Source organism: Sturnira hondurensis, unplaced genomic scaffold (genome assembly GCF_014824575.4).
Source record: "Sturnira hondurensis isolate 20B ecotype Veracruz unplaced genomic scaffold, ASM1482457v3 Scaffold0003090, whole genome shotgun sequence".
NCBI lineage: Eukaryota > Metazoa > Chordata > Mammalia > Chiroptera > Phyllostomidae > Sturnira > Sturnira hondurensis.
This window is the reverse complement of record NW_028075721.1, coordinates 9,486,990-9,503,670: the sequence shown is the minus strand read 5'-3', so window position 1 is coordinate 9,503,670 and position 16,681 is coordinate 9,486,990. Positions and strand designations below refer to the sequence as shown.

Here is a 16,681-nt window from a genome sequence, read left to right as displayed (position 1 = left end):
AATATCTGGAGTTCCCATTGGTAAATCAGGTATGGGTTCCGCCTTCTTTCGTTTTAATACTTTCTATTGGATGGCTCTGGGAAAGAGCGCATTCTGGGAATTGTAGTCTCCATAGGAAAAAACCTGCAGCATCGGCGTGGCGTGAGTCTGTAGCTCTAGAGGAGATGAACGGGAAACGGCCGGCTGAGCCCACCCCAGGCGGGACTGGGAAGAAGAGAAAGAAGGAGGTGACGGTGGAGTTTTCGGGTGCTGTCACGGAGGAAATCTTGAAAAAGCAGGTGGCTGAGGCGTGGAGCCACAGGACGCCGTTCAGTCACGGTAACCTGCTGCTGCGAAGCGGGGGGGCCTCTGAAAGTCCTGATGCTTGAGTCAAGCCCCGGGCAGCGAGAACACGAGGATAGAGGCGCTTGGAGGGAGCGTGGCTTTGGCCACCTCCGGCCCTCCTGCCCGCTTTCATTCCAAGTTTGGTTTGGATTTAGAAACCCGAGAATAGGAAGAAATGTAGGCCAGAGAGTTTGGGGGAGCAGAGGGCGTAAACTTCGTAGCTGACTTCTGGATTCAAGGATAATCGAGTTTGAATTCTCTCCACTGGTCCTTGTCAGTGGGTTTAATTTTTTAGTTCCTTCAGTTCCTTCCTATGTAAAAAGGGATAGCTAATAGTATTTACCTTGGAAAGATGTTGAATGCGATTAATAAAGTCATGCATGTATGTACGCATGAATAAATGGTTCCCATGAAATAGTAAACACTCTGACTCACACTTGGGTGGCTTCAGTGACATTTTCCTCTAAAGATAACACTCGGTTGTGCCATGACAGTGTAGCCAGAGTATTACAGCTGGCGAGTATCCGTCCCCTGAGTGGATCTGATTTTTTATGTGCCTGTAGTTCAACTACATGACCTATGAAAGTAAACGTGTGTTGCCCAAAGAAGGAACCTGTAGTGAACAATTCCCAGCTCAGCTTCGTATGTCATCTTAGAAGACACAATGTCCACTCCCTGGTTCACACTTTCCCTTCTCAAGTTTGCAGTGATTTTTGTTTCAGTGAAGTGCTTCGAGGAGGTGAGCCCTGGGGGCTCTGAATGCACCTGGAAAGTGATAGCCCCAGCGGTAGGCAGCTGCCTAGATTGACTTGTACCTAGACACATGTTCCACTGCTGGGAGAAGAGCAGCCATAGCTGGTTGGAATTCTGAGCCTGGTTCCTGCCAGCTCTGTTGTGAACTATACCAGGATGCTCCAGCATGGTTGAAAATGAAAAAAGAAAGCGATAGCTCCGAGTTTGAAGTGTGAGCTGAGTACACTCTGGAGCTGCTTGGTTTCCCCCTTGGTAGGAGGGAGTGCTAACTCAGCCTTCAAGTCTGGGAGAAGACGGAATGAGATCATGCACATCGAGCAGATACCGTGCCCGGCACTTGGTGGGTGCAGGCGGTGATTGTCGGAGGGGTACGCAGTCTAACCCACCAGAGGCAGTGGGTAAAATGTGGAAAGAGAAGTCAAGGAATTCAAAGGGGTTATGCTGAACTGATTTTTTTTTTTTAAAGAAAAAAACGAAGTACATATGTAGTAACAGCCTGAGACAGTAACTTAGGAAAGGAAAAGGGTTGAAGGAAAATTACCAGCCATTATTGCAATTCTCATTTTTAATTTGCTACTCGCATTTTAAGTTTGGGGGGAAATAATTTAAGACTCTAAAGGACCTCCAATGCAACATGTCAACATGAAATTGATCCCCCCCCCCCCCCGCATAGTGAGAGCACGTGTACTCATCTTAAGGCCTAATATTTTAAGCACAATATCTTTGAGAAAGGAATACTGAGTGGGTAAAGAAAAAAGGGAAGAGCTTATCATTCTTCCCCCAAATCTTAGACTTTCGGTACTAGGTTCCTGACAATCCATGACCATGGCCTTTTGTATTCTCTGTGCTGTGCTACTCAGGGGTCAAAAAAACCGTGTGTTCTTTCCCACAGAAGCCATTGTCATGCACATGGACCCCTTTCTTCACTGCGTGATCCCAAATTTCATCCCAAGCCCAAATTTCTTGGAAGGACTTCAGAAGGAACTTTTGAACTTGGACTTCCATGAGAAGTATAATGATTTGTATAAGTTCCAACAGGTATTTATGCTCTTCTCCACTTGGTCTTCTACTGCAGAAATGTATTATTTGTACAGCCATTCGGTACCTTTAGACTTGAGGTTTTAGATGGGGTTTGCCTCGGAGGGTCCTTGCCTCGATGTTATTAAGAATTCATTTAACATAAGCTTACTGAGTGTTAACTGTGTTAGATGCCATAATAATTATATGGGAGTCTTTGTCAGTTCTTTGCCTGTAAGACTTTAAAACCTAAAATAATAGAGGTGATAGTGATGGTGACAGTCAGAAAATAGAGTAAGCCAGAACATGAGCACATTGTAAACAGAGGGCAGAGTGCATTTGGGCCGTGGGGTACTGAAGAGAGTTGTACATTGAAAGATAGTAGCCATTCACATGTTCGAGTTCATGGCTTTGTCTAGGTGGCTTGATGCATTGCAATAAGCTGTCCATTCAGTATGTCCTGTTTGCACACCTGCAAATGGATAAAATGATAACCTTGTTACGTGAATTTTAGCTCAATGTGGAAAAGTGTAAGTGGAATCATGTCGTTCCTTCGCTCAAAAACTCCAGTGGTTCTGGGTGTTTTATTTAAGTCAAACCCGAAGTACTTCGCACTACTCTGAGGCCCCCATTGCCCCCTGGCCTCATCTCCTGCTGTCCCGCCCACTTGCTGCTCTAACTACACCATTGTCCACTTGCAATTTCCTGAACTGGCCACGCCTGCCTCATCCTCAGGGTGTCCAATCCTCTTTGCCGGTCCTTTGTCACACTTTGCCACCTCCTCCAAGTCTTCGCCTCACTTCCGTGAAGTCCAGCCTGGCCAACCTATTTCTAAGGGCAAACCCTTCCTCGCTCTCAGCATTTCTAGCCCCTCTGGTCCTGCTGTGTTTTTCCTATGCACTTACCACCTTCATTGATTCTAATCGACTTTTTATGTTTGTGGTCTGTCTCCCTCAACAAGAATGTAAGCCCTGCTGTAATAACTCCTTACGTGCTTGTTGAATGAATGAGGTCCAGAGAAGCTGAGTAACTTGCTTGAGTCCCAGAGCTGCCCAGAGGGCCGTGCCTCACACCAGGCACTTTGGCTCCAGAGTCCGGGCCTCTTAACCACAGAGCCAGGCAGCTGGAGTACTCCCTTCGCTGCTCTCCGGTGTGTGTCTCACGCATGACGGAAATCCTCTTTTCTCTTTTCGTGACCAAGTCTGATGACCTGAAGAAGAGAAGAGAGCCTCACATCTGTGCTCTAAGGTAAAGAAGTAATCATACTTGTCGGGTGCCTAGTACGTGCCAAGCTAACTAGTCAATGCACTACATGTTACATCGTACAATCGCTGTTTGTGTTATTAACCTGTTTTGTGGAGGAGGAGACAGACTCTGAGAAATTAGGTAACGTCTCCAAGGCCACCTAGGTAACAATCCAGGGAGCTTGGGTACAAACGCAGGTCCGTCCGATTCCCTGGCCCAGATTCCCAGTGATAAAACGTCCTGCGCTATTAGTGACCAGGGACACAAACCGACACCGAGCACCGTTCTTCACCTGTGAGGTTGGCAAATGTTAAAAGCAACAACTCCAGGGTCGACCGGAGTATAGATAACTTTATACATGGCTGCAGTCCTTCTTAGAGGATGATGTGGAAAGATGTGTCAAAGCCCTTAAAATTAGGCTTAGCTTTTCATGGTGGGACGCCACTTACAAGAATTTATCCTAAGAAAATGATTCAGGGTGTGCTCTGAGAATATTAGTCCTAAGCTATGCAAATTGAAAGCAAGGAACGCTCTTGGGAATGGATCTCTTAAATAAACCACAACCTCCAGGGAAAAACAGTTGTGGCGTAGACCCAAATGCAGCCCGACCTATGGCGTGAAAAGTTACCTTGTTTGCTCTTCTAGGAAAATTCTGTTTGAAGATTTCCGGGCTTGGCTTTCGGACATTTCCAAGATTGACCTGGAGTCCACCATTGACATGTCCTGTGCTAAATATGAATTCTCAGGTGAGGACGAGAAAGCCCTGATGTCTGTAAGATGGAAAGGCTTTAACTAAACAATGCTAGAAAGGTGGTGTTGGCGGATCGAAATCCCAGACTGTGTCCCTGTATAACATCGGGGTCTTAATAAGGAAGATCTGACCGGCTCGGGTGCAGAAATGCCGTCACAGTGGAAGGTAGAAGGCAGTACTTCTCTTTGGGAATATGATGAAAGCTATTGGCCATGTTTTCAGAAAAGTGCTGATATGCTTATACTCTCCAACTTGACATATACTATCCGGAAATCTGGGGGTGATACATAAATTCTCTTAGACTTCTCAGGGCACAAATGTCTTCCTCAACCTCCATTGTGTTTTTCTTTTGAAGGTAATAAGTGAATACACTCTTCAGGGAAAAAATTCAAACAACACAGAAATGTACAGCGTGGTCCCTGGTAGTGCCCTTCACCTGCTCCCCACCCCTCCCCTTTCTCCTCGGGGATGTCTGTTGTCACCGGTCTGGGGGCGTCCTCCTAGCTCCCCTTCAGAGCACATACATGTCTTTCTGAAAACCTGTCGGGTATTCTGCCTGGAAGGGGAAGTTCTGTTTTGTTTTGATTTGGGTTGAACTCCCATCCGGGAAGTTTACCTCAGTAACAACTTCTTGAGAGTAACTTAAGTGGTACACATGACCAGTCATATCCTGTGCCCTTTTTTAACTCTATTTTTTTCTTTTTAATTTTGAAGTAATTCCAGACTTACAGAGAAGTGGCACGTGGAGCACGAGTCATTTTTTTTCTATCGTACTTGAAAGTAGGCCACGGTTGTGGCGCTCCATGACCTTGAGTAACTTCAGTAATTCGTACAAGGACATTCTCCTACATCACAGGAATTTAAAACCAGCAAAATCAGAAAATTAAGATTGATACGTTGTTCCCGCCTAATCCACGGGCTCCATTCGGTTCCATTCTTTGGTCCTTTGCAGCAGAGGGCGCAGGCCAGGACGGCACATTGTCGTTGCACACACTGGTCACGCCCCCTGGTCTCCCTCTGTTCCGTCTCCCCTTGACCTGCGTGATCTCGGCGCTGCAGGTTTGCAGAGGGGTGGTTCTGTAGAACTTGCCTCGGTTTGGGCTCATCTGGCACTGCCTCAAGGCGAGAGTCAAGCTGTGTGGTGTTGGCCGGAACACTACAGATCTCTGTTCTTTTCCTGCATCCCGCCGAGCGGCACACGGTTCCTGTGTGTGACCAGCTTTGATCACTTGATGAAGGCGGTGGCTGGAGTCATTTTCCACTGTAAACTTCCCCTTGGCTGCCTGTCAGTTAACTGTTTTGTGGGGAGATGGTGAGATAATACAAATGTCCCATTCCTCACCAAACTGGCGTTCGTTTCGTTGGGCATGCACTGATATCTCATGCTGAACTATTGCTCTGCAGGTTGCCACATGGTGATTTCTGAAATGAAATCATCTCTTCTCCATTTCTTGGCTGTCATTCTGCTGGGAAGACAACCTTTTCCTCTCCCCATTCATTTATTTATTTACTCATTTATGTCAGGGTGGGTTTATGGGTTAGTGTTTATGGGGTTTATCAGTTACAGCCATTTTATTGATGCTCCTATTGTCCCTGGTTTGATCAAGGGGAACCCCTTAAACTGACTCCTGTGTCCTTTTGTTGTGTCCCCGTAATTCATGTGTATCTTACTTTCTGGCAAAACAAGGTTGTTCAGGTTTATCGCACATTTTCTGTGCTCTAGACTTGGAGTTGGCCTTGGTTCCAAAGAACCCTGGTTCCTTTGAGGGAAGAATGATACTTAAAATCAAGGTCTCCTGGACTCGAGGCGTTTTTGCTAGTGGGGTATCGCTGCTCCAAGACCCTTTCAGTGGACGGAGGTAGCACACGTACGTGTGCACACATATGCACTTATGTGTGTGTGTACTTCTACATCTGTATTTGTATCTAGGTGTCTAGGTGAATGTCCATGCAGTTACGTATGTGTGTGGGAAATGGGATTCACACTGATTCCTCCAGTTCCAGTTCGGTGCCATGGGGTTCGTTCTGAGTTCGCCTTTTCCATATTTGCAGTTCCCTTCTTTGCTGGCGAGAAGCCTGGGTTCCATTAGCTCCACTGTACTCACTTATCAGAACCATCCCTCCATGTGTGAACAATCTCGGTTCGCCACAGCACCCCTTCCTCCCCCGCCCCCCCAACCGCACGTCTCCCACCTTGTCCAGCCCCACCTCGTGGGTGTTAGAATTTAACTCAAGAAATTAATGGGAACAGGTACAAAAAAGATTTTTGTGCAGTGATGTCCATTAAAACATTCTTTTCCTAATAGATAAGAAGTCGAGCCCTGGCTGGTGTAGCTCAGTGGATTGAGTGCGAGCCTGTGAACCACATGATCGCGGTTCGATTCCCAGTCAGGGCACATGCCTGGGTTGCAGGCCAGTTCCTGGCAGGGGACACACCAGAGGCAACCACACATTGATATTTCTCTCCCTCTCTCCTTCCCTTCCCCTCTAAAGATAAATAAATGAAATCTTTAAAAAAAAAGAAGTGGAAACAGCATAGGGGATTGATTAAAGGGGCAGGGAGGTAATTCATAACCTGTACGGTAGAATAACTGTGCGGCCGTTCAAAGAGACGACAGGTATGTGTATCAGTATGGAAAGACACTTACCATGCAGTAGCAGTTTAAAAAGCAGGCCACCACACAACCGCTGGAGGATACCGTTTTTTTTTCCAAAAGCAAATGCGTGTGTGTAGAACAAGCACTGGAAGAAATGTGTAAAAATGTTGTTTGCAATCATCCCTGGGTCTGACCACACAGGTGCTCCTCAGTGTCTGTAGAGCTGACAGTTTTGTAGCTGGAGGAGCTGACGGGACAGGTGGAGGTCACATGGGCGCCGTAGACGCAGGGCCCAGCCCCTGCCGCTCCTTGGCCGCGCAGGCGCATGAGGTTGTGCGTTAAACTTGCAGACGCCCTTCTCTGCCACGACGACGAGCTGGAGGGACGCCGGATCGCCTTCATCCTTTACCTGGTTCCCCCCTGGGACCAGAGCCTGGGCGGCACGCTGGACTTGTACAACGTCGATGGTAAGGCACCTGCCTGCTCTCCAACTGCCACAGCTGCTTCCCAGTCCGCAGGCACACGGTGTCCGCACTCCTCCGAGGGGACAGGGCCACCGATTGCAGTGGCTGCGGCAGGCGGGCCTGGTGTCCACCCTGACAGCTGGCAGTCCGGGTTGCACGGGGGGGTAACCGTTATTCCGGGGGTAAGGTAGGGTTGACCTAAGGAGTAGTCAGACCTGGCTTCTGAATGCAGACCGCGGAAGGGTAGTGGTGTGTACACGAGCGTGCACAGCTGCCCGCGGCTGTGAATCTGCCAGGACCAGCCCGTTTGACAGGAAGTCGGGATCTGTATCATAATGACTGACCCCGGAGGTTGACCCGCAGACCCTTTCAGCCCTCGTCCAGTAATAGGTAGGGGGTTACCAGAGGAACAGGTGTCACCGGAAGAACTAGCAAGTCAGAGTGAAACAGCTGGCCGGGGTGGTATTTGGGGACCTTTGGGGATCGGAAGGGTACATCTGGCTACCCTTAGAAATCTGAGGGTTGTCAGGGTGACACGGGGTGGCCTGGGGGTGGTGAAGGGCAATGAAATCTTGGTCGTGGACGTGTTCCCTCCTGATGCAGAACACTTTCAGCCGAAGCAGATCGTCAAGTCCCTCATCCCTTCGTGGAACACGCTGGTTTTCTTTGAAGTGTCTCCAGTGTCCTTTCACCAGGTAAAGACTCTGAGCCACAGCGTGTGGCGCACGAAGGATCAGCCTGTGGTCACCTGTTGTCTCAATGTGACAGCTTCCTGTTGGACTTCACCGGCCTGATTGTTTCCACTGAGATGGGGGGGTGGGGGTGGATCCCGGAGTCTGTGCCCCTTGGCCAGTCGTCTTCCTCCTCATTCTTGGCACTAACACACCGTCGGTCTTGTCCTTTCAGGTGTCTGAAGTCCTGTCCGAAGAAAAGTCACGTTTGTCTATAAGCGGCTGGTTTCACGGCCCCTCACTGACCAGGCCTCCTACCTACTTTGAACCTCCCGTCCCTCGGAGCCCTCACATCCCGCAAGACGTAAGGATGAGTTCCCTCCGCTGGGCTCTCGTCTCAGCCGCTGTAACCTAGTGCGTGTGTCTGTGGCTGTTCCCGATAACGAAGCTCGACCTGGGGCTTGCCCTCCCACTTTCCCTAGATACACGGTGGACAGTGTCCTCCTCGGGGCGTTTTCCAGTGCTGTGTTTAGCAAGGAGACAGTGCTACGTGGAGGATTTGCATGTAATATGTCACTGCTGTGAAATGCTGTGAGAACAAAAGCGGTAGGAATTACTAACTCACCTTTTGCGTCTGCTGCTTCTTTGCAAGCATGAAGTTTTATGTGAGTGGATCAATCCTACTTACCTGGACGTGGGTCACCAAATTCAAATTCAAGAAGAGTTTGAGGAACAGTCTGAGATTCTCCTGAAGGATTTCCTTCAGGTAGGTCCGCGCCTCGTGTCTGGTGTAGCCTGTTTGGCATGGGGTCTGGCTCCGTGGGCGGGTGAAGAAGCATCCCCAAGGGAGTNCTGCTGCTTCTTTGCAAGCATGAAGTTTTATGTGAGTGGATCAATCCTACTTACCTGGACGTGGGTCACCAAATTCAAATTCAAGAAGAGTTTGAGGAACAGTCTGAGATTCTCCTGAAGGATTTCCTTCAGGTAGGTCCGCGCCTCGTGTCTGGTGTAGCCTGTTTGGCATGGGGTCTGGCTCCGTGGGCGGGTGAAGAGGTATCCCCAAGGGAGTTTTTGTTCCCGGTTAGAATGTTTATGCCACCCTCCACTTCAAATAAAATACAGAAATGATGTTAATAGCTAACCGTGGTATCAAGTGCATGCTTCCTAGGTTGAGTCCCTGGGTGTTCTCCAGGTCTCTAGAATCTTAATGGCACACACACACCACCCCCCACACACACACAGAAGCTTCTATGCTGAGAGGGAGTTGTGTGTCATTCCCTCCCTGTTCATTTGATGACTCTGGTGCATACTGTTCCTTTTAGCGATGGACAGATTGCTAATTGATCAGCACCTATTGATGAATGTTTGGTGGTGATGAGGCCGCACTGCACAGTAGGGAGAGAGCCAGACCAGAAGTCAGAGACCTTATGTTCACGTCCAGGGATTTCACTGGCCTGACCGAATCGCTCAGTCTGCCTGAGCGTTCGCCCTGCCCCGTCCACCTCGGAGAGCTGCAGGGGCTGGATGAATCGCGCACTCTGGGGTTCTGCCCCGGGGTTCTGCGGAATCATGGTCCCGAAGCTGTTCCTTCATGAAAAAAAGGTTGACAGACAGTGTGTACTGTCTCTTTTTCTCTCTGTCTCTCTCAGAATTTTTTAGCTGACATTAGCGTATTAAGGAATTTCAGAAGTACTACAGGAGGTTGTTTAACCCTGTTTAACCCAGCTTGCCCAAACCATGCTCTGGGCCCCCTTTCTCCCCACAGCGGATGGGCCCGCTGTCTCCAGAACAATCCCTGGGCAGCTGCGTTAAGCAGGCACGCAGCAGGCCTCCTGGGAGACTGTGTCAGCAGGTTAATCCGCTGCTTGGACTGAACCTGACGTTTTAAATTCAGTGTTGACCACATGAAGGGACCGAGCCAAGGCCTGGAGAATACGTGCTGCTACACGGGTTCTTGCTGTGATGGCTACAACTGTTTGCAGTTTGATTTCTCCCCTCGCATCTTGTGACTTAAAGAGTCTGTATTATTATCCTCATTCATAAATGAAGGAATTTGAGAGGTTGAGCAATTTGACATAAGACAAACAGCTACTTAAGGAAATGGCCCAGACTGACACTTGGGTCTCTTGGCTAAAGCGTGCTGACGATTTCCCCCGTCTTTGCTCTGGCTTCACCGTGCAAGACCGGGGAGCGCCCACTGACCCCTGCAGGCATCAGCCCGAGATCCTGCGGAGCTGCTGCACCTGCGAGACCAGCGTGGGGTGCCAGGGAGATGTGCTGACTGCTTTTTTTATTTGCTTGTTTTGCAGCCTGAGAAATTTGCAGAGGTCTGCGAGGCTTTGGAGAGAGGAGAGGTGAAGTGGAGCAGCCGAGGTCCCCCTAACAAAAGGTAGAACCCATCATCCAAGACATTGGCTTCTGCATTTGGCACCTGCCTGTGTGTCTGCAAGGCTCACCTCCAGTAAGGGAACATGTGCCCTAGCGGTGTCTGGTTCCCAGGGACATCCCGTAGCAGGCCCAGCCAGGACCTCACTGTTGCGACAGCGTGTGCTTTAGTAAGCTGTGCCGGGCACCAGGGACAGACGCACAAGGCTGACAGCCAGCTTGCTTCCGTGAGTAATTTCACGTCTGCGGCACTCATGGGAACTGCCATTGCTGCTTTCCAGGTTTTACGAGAAAGCCGAGGAGAGCACGTTGCCCAACGTGCTGAGGGACTGCATGAGGTTGTTCCGCTCCGAGGCCCTGTTCTTGCTGCTCTCCAACTTCACAGGCCTCCGGCTCCACTTCCTGGCCCCTTCAGAAGAAGGTGGGACGGAGGACACAAAAGAGGGGGAAGCGGCCTCTGCTCCCGACAGCACTGACGAAGGGACAAGCGGTGGCTCCTCCGAGCCACAGGACAGTCAGGCGGCCATCAGCAGCAGCAGCAGCCGGCGGAGCAGTGAGCGGACAGACCCAGAGCCAGAGGAACACGGAGCCGAGGAAGGTGAGCGGCAGTTACGGCTTGTCCCGGTTCTCCGTTACGCGCTCAGCACTCCGTCATTTGCTCCACTTCTCAAGCACCTGCCGTCTGCTAGGTCCTGTTTCAGGAGCTGGAGAATGAAACAGAGGAGGGCCCTGCTGTCCTTGACCTTATACTCTAAAAGGAGAGGACAGATTAAGTGCATACACCAACATTGGAAAACATCAAATGATGACAAGTGCTACGCAGGTCATTTTCATAGGGTCTTGCACCGAGGAACGGCTGGCTCTGTGGCCTCCTGGTTGGGTGGGTGTCTGGAAAAGCTGTCGGCCGAGCTCGGATCTGAGTGACAGGAAGGATCTGTGTGAAGAGCATTCCAGGTCCGGGGAACAGCTGGTACATTTTATCAGTGCAGACAGTGAGGTGAGATGTGACCGGCCTTGCCCAAAATTACTCTAAGACACAAGACCATTGAGGAGAGGAAGGTGCACAGCTTATTTCTGGTATGGACCAGTAATAGGCTAAGAAAAATGTGCTGGAATTTGGACAAATAGGGAGAAGGAAATTATTAAAAATAGAGGAAAGAAAAATGGAAGAAATTCAAGAGGTAACGCTTTTATGGAAATTTTGGCCCCATTAACTCAACAGCTACAAATACAGCGTAAATGTTACAGTGCATACAAAATGAATCTAGAAGTCTGTTCCCTGCTTCCACTCCGATTTCTTGAGAAGGACCCTGTGCATTAGAAGAGCAAAGATAAGGAAGGGGAACCCTGTGGAAATAAGACCAGCGGAGTGAGGTAGACGGCCACCACAAACAGTTCAACTTCCGTTCCATGGGCTCCCATCCCGACTGGCCTGTCGCTTTGGTCACCAAGATACGTAGAAAAACCAAAGTATTTCTCCACTTCTCTTCCTTTTTGGTTTCGTTTTTATGGGAATCTGCAACTTGGAGGACCATTTATATGAGCAACCAAAAGCTGCTTTATTCTGTGTTTGAGCATCGACTGTGTGCAAGGCTGTGGCCATAGCAAGTGGGGAACACAGAAGTAACTGAGAAAAGCCACTGTTCACAGAGTCTCCTGTCTTGAAGAGAAGCTCTCAAGTCGCCAGGGCAGCTGCGGTGGTGTTAACGTTGGCATAGCTACAGCACATGGTAGGGTAGCCAGACCTGCCAATTCGAAGTGCTTGCTTTTTAAAATATATAGACGAATAGCGTCGATTTCAGAATGTTTTGAAAACCAGTCATTGTCATTCCCTGGCACACTAGCAGCACTATCAAGGTTATTTTACTCTTTTTCTGATCTCCTGTTGTTTTTTCTTAGACTCCAGTATCCCCACCTGCCAGGGGGAACTGAGGCGCTGGAAGACCGGTCACTACACTCTCATCCATGACAACGGCAAGACTGAGTTTGCCCTGGACTTAATTCTCTACTGCGGCTGTGAAGGTAGGAGGGGGGGCGGGAAGCCGTGAATCGTGCCCTTGAGGGGGCGGTCTCTCCTGCGTGCTGCTCTCCAACTGAGCCAGCCCGGAAGTCCTTGCCCTGGCATGTCGGGGTCTCAGACCACAGGGACTCAGTGTGGGCGGAATCTTAGGGGTCACGAGTTCAAGTCTCCTGACCCAGCGTGGGGTTCCTGTGTGTACCTCGGGTATGGGAGATGGCCCGGACCATAATTCCCCTCCAAGGCCTTCCCCCACCACAATCTACAGCTTTTGTGTAATTGTCCTTACATTTTACATTTAATTCTTAGTTCTCGGTTCTTATTTAACATGGATTGAATGGTAAATGCAGGCTCATAAGTCATGGAGTTGGTTATTGCCAAACACCCACGTTCCCTCCCCCACCCCCCTTCACAGCAAGGGATGGGGACTTCAGCAGGTGACTGTCATTAACACTTGCAGTCCCAGCCTTCTGAACGCTGTCTGTTCTCCCCTCGGAAGGTTGGGAGCCAGAATACGGTGGCTTTACCTCCTACATTGCCAAAGGTGAAGACGAAGAGGTAAGTCGCTTCTGATAGCAAACTATCTCTTTAGTTTTGAGGACGCTTTCATTCTTCAAAAAACCAGCTTTTATGGCCTTCGACCTGTGTCTTTAACTGATAAACCCACATTGGTCTGCCTGGCAGTGGTCTGATTCCTAGTAGGAAATACTCAGCATGGAACGAAGACGCTAGAGGATGATCACTAAGCATTTGTTTAGTCTCCTCTGAGAGATTCCAAATAAATTCAGAGTCACGTGGTACATTCCCATTGACCTTCATGTGACCTTCAATGTGATGAGAAACAGACGCGTTAGGTCAGACCTGTCTGGGCACGCACCGGAGTGGGGTTTGCAGGCCCCACGGACGCCGGCTGTTCAGTGACAAGTCATGGAAACAGAGAGTTGAGAATAAGCTCTGTGTTCTGATGTGTCCTTGGATTTGCCTGTTTCAGCTGCTAACCGTGAATCCAGAAAACAATTCTTTGGCATTGGTCTACAGAGACAGAGAGACTCTTAAATTTGTCAAGCACATCAACCACCGGAGCCTAGAACAGAAGAAAACCTTCCCCAACAGAACAGGTTTCTGGGACTTCTCGTTCATCTATTACGAGTGACGGGGCCGGGCACGGCTGGGGAGAGACCCTCTGTTGGGACACTGGAGAGTCTGGGAGAGGCGGGCGTGGAACAGAGGGGAGCTACAGCGGGCCTGGCTGGCACCATCCCTAAAACTGCACGTGGTTGTCCTCTAGTAGGACCCCCAGAGATTGTCCTCAGTCTGGACCTTGAACTTGGAGGTGTATGTGTGCTTCTCTCTTGATTGAAAAGGTATTTCATTTTCTTTAACATTCAGTTCTTTTCCATATTGACTGCTTCAGTGATATAAAGATGCGGGGTTTTTGTAAAATGTACATGACATAAATTGACCGTTGTAACCATTTATAGTGTACGGTTCCGTGGCATTGAGCACACTCACATTATCGCGCAGCCTTCGCCACCACCCATCCCCAGAACTTCCCATCTCCACAGACTGCAGCTCTGTCCCCACCCCCCTCTTCCAGCATCCACCATTCTTTCTGTCTCTGAATCTGCTACTCGTGTTTCTCACATGAGTTAATAACAATACTTGTCTTTTTGTGACCAGCCTATTTCACTTAGCATAAAATCTTCAAGATTCATCCATGATGCCAGGGATATGTCTTTGAATGTACTCATAAATGATTGCAGATCCTGCTCCTCCGAATGACACAGGTTTAGAAAACTACAGAACCTACTGCCTTCCTTTCCGACTGCCTGTCCCACGGGCTTCGAGGTCCAGCATCAGACAGTGCGGCCTCAAAGAGACCACTTTGGCACTTACTGCAGGTTGTGTAAGGTCAGATCCCCACACCAAATCCTCCTAGTAAGTTACCTGTGATGGAAATTGACATTTTCATAAAGTTATTTTGAGAGCACGTTATCATTTCTGTTAAGCAGAAGAAAAATAAAATATTTAGCGAGGAACCCCATAAATAATCCATAACTGCAATCCCTCATCTGAAAGATGCAGAAAATGAAGCCTAGAAGAGAAAGAGGCTATTAGGTTTTCAACCTGGCTTTTCTCCTGCTTATTGATCGTCTCCCAGACGTCTCCACTGAGTGTGGTGGCCTCTCTCCCACAGAAAGCCAACAAATACGACCCTCAGGCTGCCTCTCCCAGACAGGTCATTTTCCAACATGAAACTTTCGGCCTCGGTTAACTCTTCGATGCTATCATATACCTGCCACACCTCCAGCTGAGTGAGAATCTACAAACCCCGTGGAGAGGGTCCTTGGTAAAGCGACAGCTGAGGCTGGCTGTCCAGCCTGCGGCCTGCACACAGCCCAGGATGGCTATGAATGCGACCCAACACAAAATTGTTAATTTGCTTAAAGCCTTTTTTCTGTCTGTTTGTATTGCTCATCAGTTTTTGTTAGTGTTTGTGTATTTAATGTGTGGCCCAAGACAGCTCCTCTCTGGTGTAGCCCAGAGATGCCAAAAGGCTGGGCACCCCCATTCCCACAAAAACAGATGATCCCCCCCAATTGCTACGAAGTTAGTCCACAGAAACAGTTTGGAAAACTACTTAGGAGTTGCCCCTGTGGTATCATTTTAGGGAAAGCAGATTTCTGCGCCATGCAAATAAAAAGATAACTCGGGAGCTGGAGCACAGAGCGTGGGCAGGGGCCAGATGGGAACAAGGCAGAACGCTGAACACCAGGCTGCATGGGTGTCGTCTTGTACTGTAGTCTCAAAGTGGAACTAGAGATCATTTATTTCTGGGATCACAGGGCTCTGCTTTGGCAGCTTTGCAACTGCTCATGATAAAATCTGAAACTTTAATAATGTTCAAAATCATTCCCGTAAAGCCCTCCCAGTGTTGCATAATAGTTGTGAAGTTCCTAGTTCTTTGCCACCAGGCCAACTGAGGCCAGGCAGCCCGGGAGAGCTGCAGATGCCCTCTGTGCTGGAGGCATGCGATCAGCACCAGCAGGAGATAAAGCCGATTAAGATGCAGCCCTGCCCTCCCAAATAGGGGATTAAGATTTATGTAAACACAGGATGCAGTGAGGGCTAAGGAATATCTCAGGGAGAGGGAAGGCCTGAGAAGAGAGCGTTTCAGCTGAGCCCTGACATCTGTGGATGGGCAGACATGGAGAGAAATAATAAAAAACATTCTCCAGAAGATGCTGAGTACTGGGTAGTGGTGACTGCCTTTTAAAGGGGACGCGCAGACAATTGACTGGAAAGCTTTCACCACCACCCCCAGCTCGGNCCCCCCCCCCCCCCCCCCCCCCGCCCCATGCCAGAATTCTCAAGATCGGCATTTACATGGAGGCCACTGTTTGCTTAAAGCTTCAACAAAGCTCAGAAACAAAACAAAGCTTCCAGTGTAGCTTCCAGAAGGCACTCAGATTCTATCGGGGCAGAGAAGTAGGGAGGCGCCTCATAACCAGTTTTTCTCATCCTTAAGCCGAGCAAGGTGACTTCTAAGAAAGGTAACTGAGTGTTTTACGGACATTTTCACCTCGTCCAGTCTCCCTTGTGTGGGAACACGCCAGGACAGCAGAAAGGGCCGTGACTGCTTGGTTTCAGACTTCCACACACACCGAGCTCCGGGGCCCCGTAGAAAACATTCTGCCTCTCTGAGCTCAGAGATACTAATATGAAGAGCATCAAACTAGTGTGAAAATAAAACTTAGAACCTATCAATCAGGAGCATTAAAAAAACATCTTGCTGCAGGTTGATCCCTTCCAGCCTTGCCCATGAATGTTTTTTCAGTTAAGAAGGAAGTATTTTGGCTGAAGAATGACAGAATGACCCTTGATTAGGTTACTGCTAGGGTGCCTAGAAATGAAAAGGGCCGTACAGTTTAAAGCCAGCCCCGACGAGAGGTTTCTATCGCAGGGTGGACTGTGGGCGAGACAGGACTCGACAGCAGGACACGAGTTTTGTCCGCAGCTGTGACTCCGGCCTGTAGGGAATCCCTGCCCTTCCGTTTCCGCAGAGAAGCAGAGAAGGGTCTTTACTACTTCGGGGACCAGAGAAAATAGCACAGCAAATGCGGACGTCTCCAGTTTACAGTTTGAAAATGCAAAAAAAAGCAAAGGTACTATGAGGCATAATCTCATTGAATAAGTCAGGACACCGTGAAGCTCACCCTGCAGAAACAGACGCACTCATCCTTGATGGCCAGTTGGAGGAAACTAATCAAGTTCATCTGCCACAAGGACAGTCCCCTCTCCCTCAATCACTCACACATGCTAATTAAGATGTGAAAATGGGCCCTGGCTGGTGTAGCTCAGTGGATTGAGCACGGGCTGCGAACCAAAGGGTCACCAGTTCAATTCCAAGTCGGAGCACATGCCTGGGTTGCAGGCCAGGTCCCCGGTGGGGGGCC

The 16,681-nt window shown here is 49.2% G+C and overlaps 1 protein-coding gene across 1 annotated transcript; it reads left to right on the top strand.

The window, feature by feature from the left end:
* Positions 1–111: 111 nt before the first annotated feature.
* Positions 112–13,700, top strand: OGFOD1 (2-oxoglutarate and iron dependent oxygenase domain containing 1). The gene is made up of 13 exons (XM_037041683.1): positions 112–318; positions 1,970–2,115; positions 3,296–3,342; positions 3,985–4,085; positions 7,038–7,154; positions 7,755–7,846; positions 8,058–8,186; positions 8,475–8,588; positions 10,132–10,211; positions 10,489–10,805; positions 12,107–12,229; positions 12,724–12,782; positions 13,216–13,700. Exons 1-13 carry the CDS (start codon positions 165–167, stop codon positions 13,375–13,377), a joined length of 1,641 nt encoding a protein of 546 aa, XP_036897578.1. The 5' UTR covers positions 112–164; the 3' UTR covers positions 13,378–13,700.
* Positions 13,701–16,681: the final 2,981 nt, after the last annotated feature.

Excerpts from the sequence above, each read along its gene's own strand:
- OGFOD1 (XM_037041683.1), top strand. The coding sequence starts at position 165 with ATGAACGGGAAACGGCCGGCTGAGCCCACCCCAGGCGGGACTGGGAAG. Across the intron at positions 7,155-7,754 it reads GGACTTGTACAACGTCGATG|AACACTTTCAGCCGAAGCAG; the intron begins GTAAGGCACCTG and ends CTCCTGATGCAG. Across the intron at positions 10,212-10,488 it reads CGAGGTCCCCCTAACAAAAG|GTTTTACGAGAAAGCCGAGG; the intron begins GTAGAACCCATC and ends GCTGCTTTCCAG.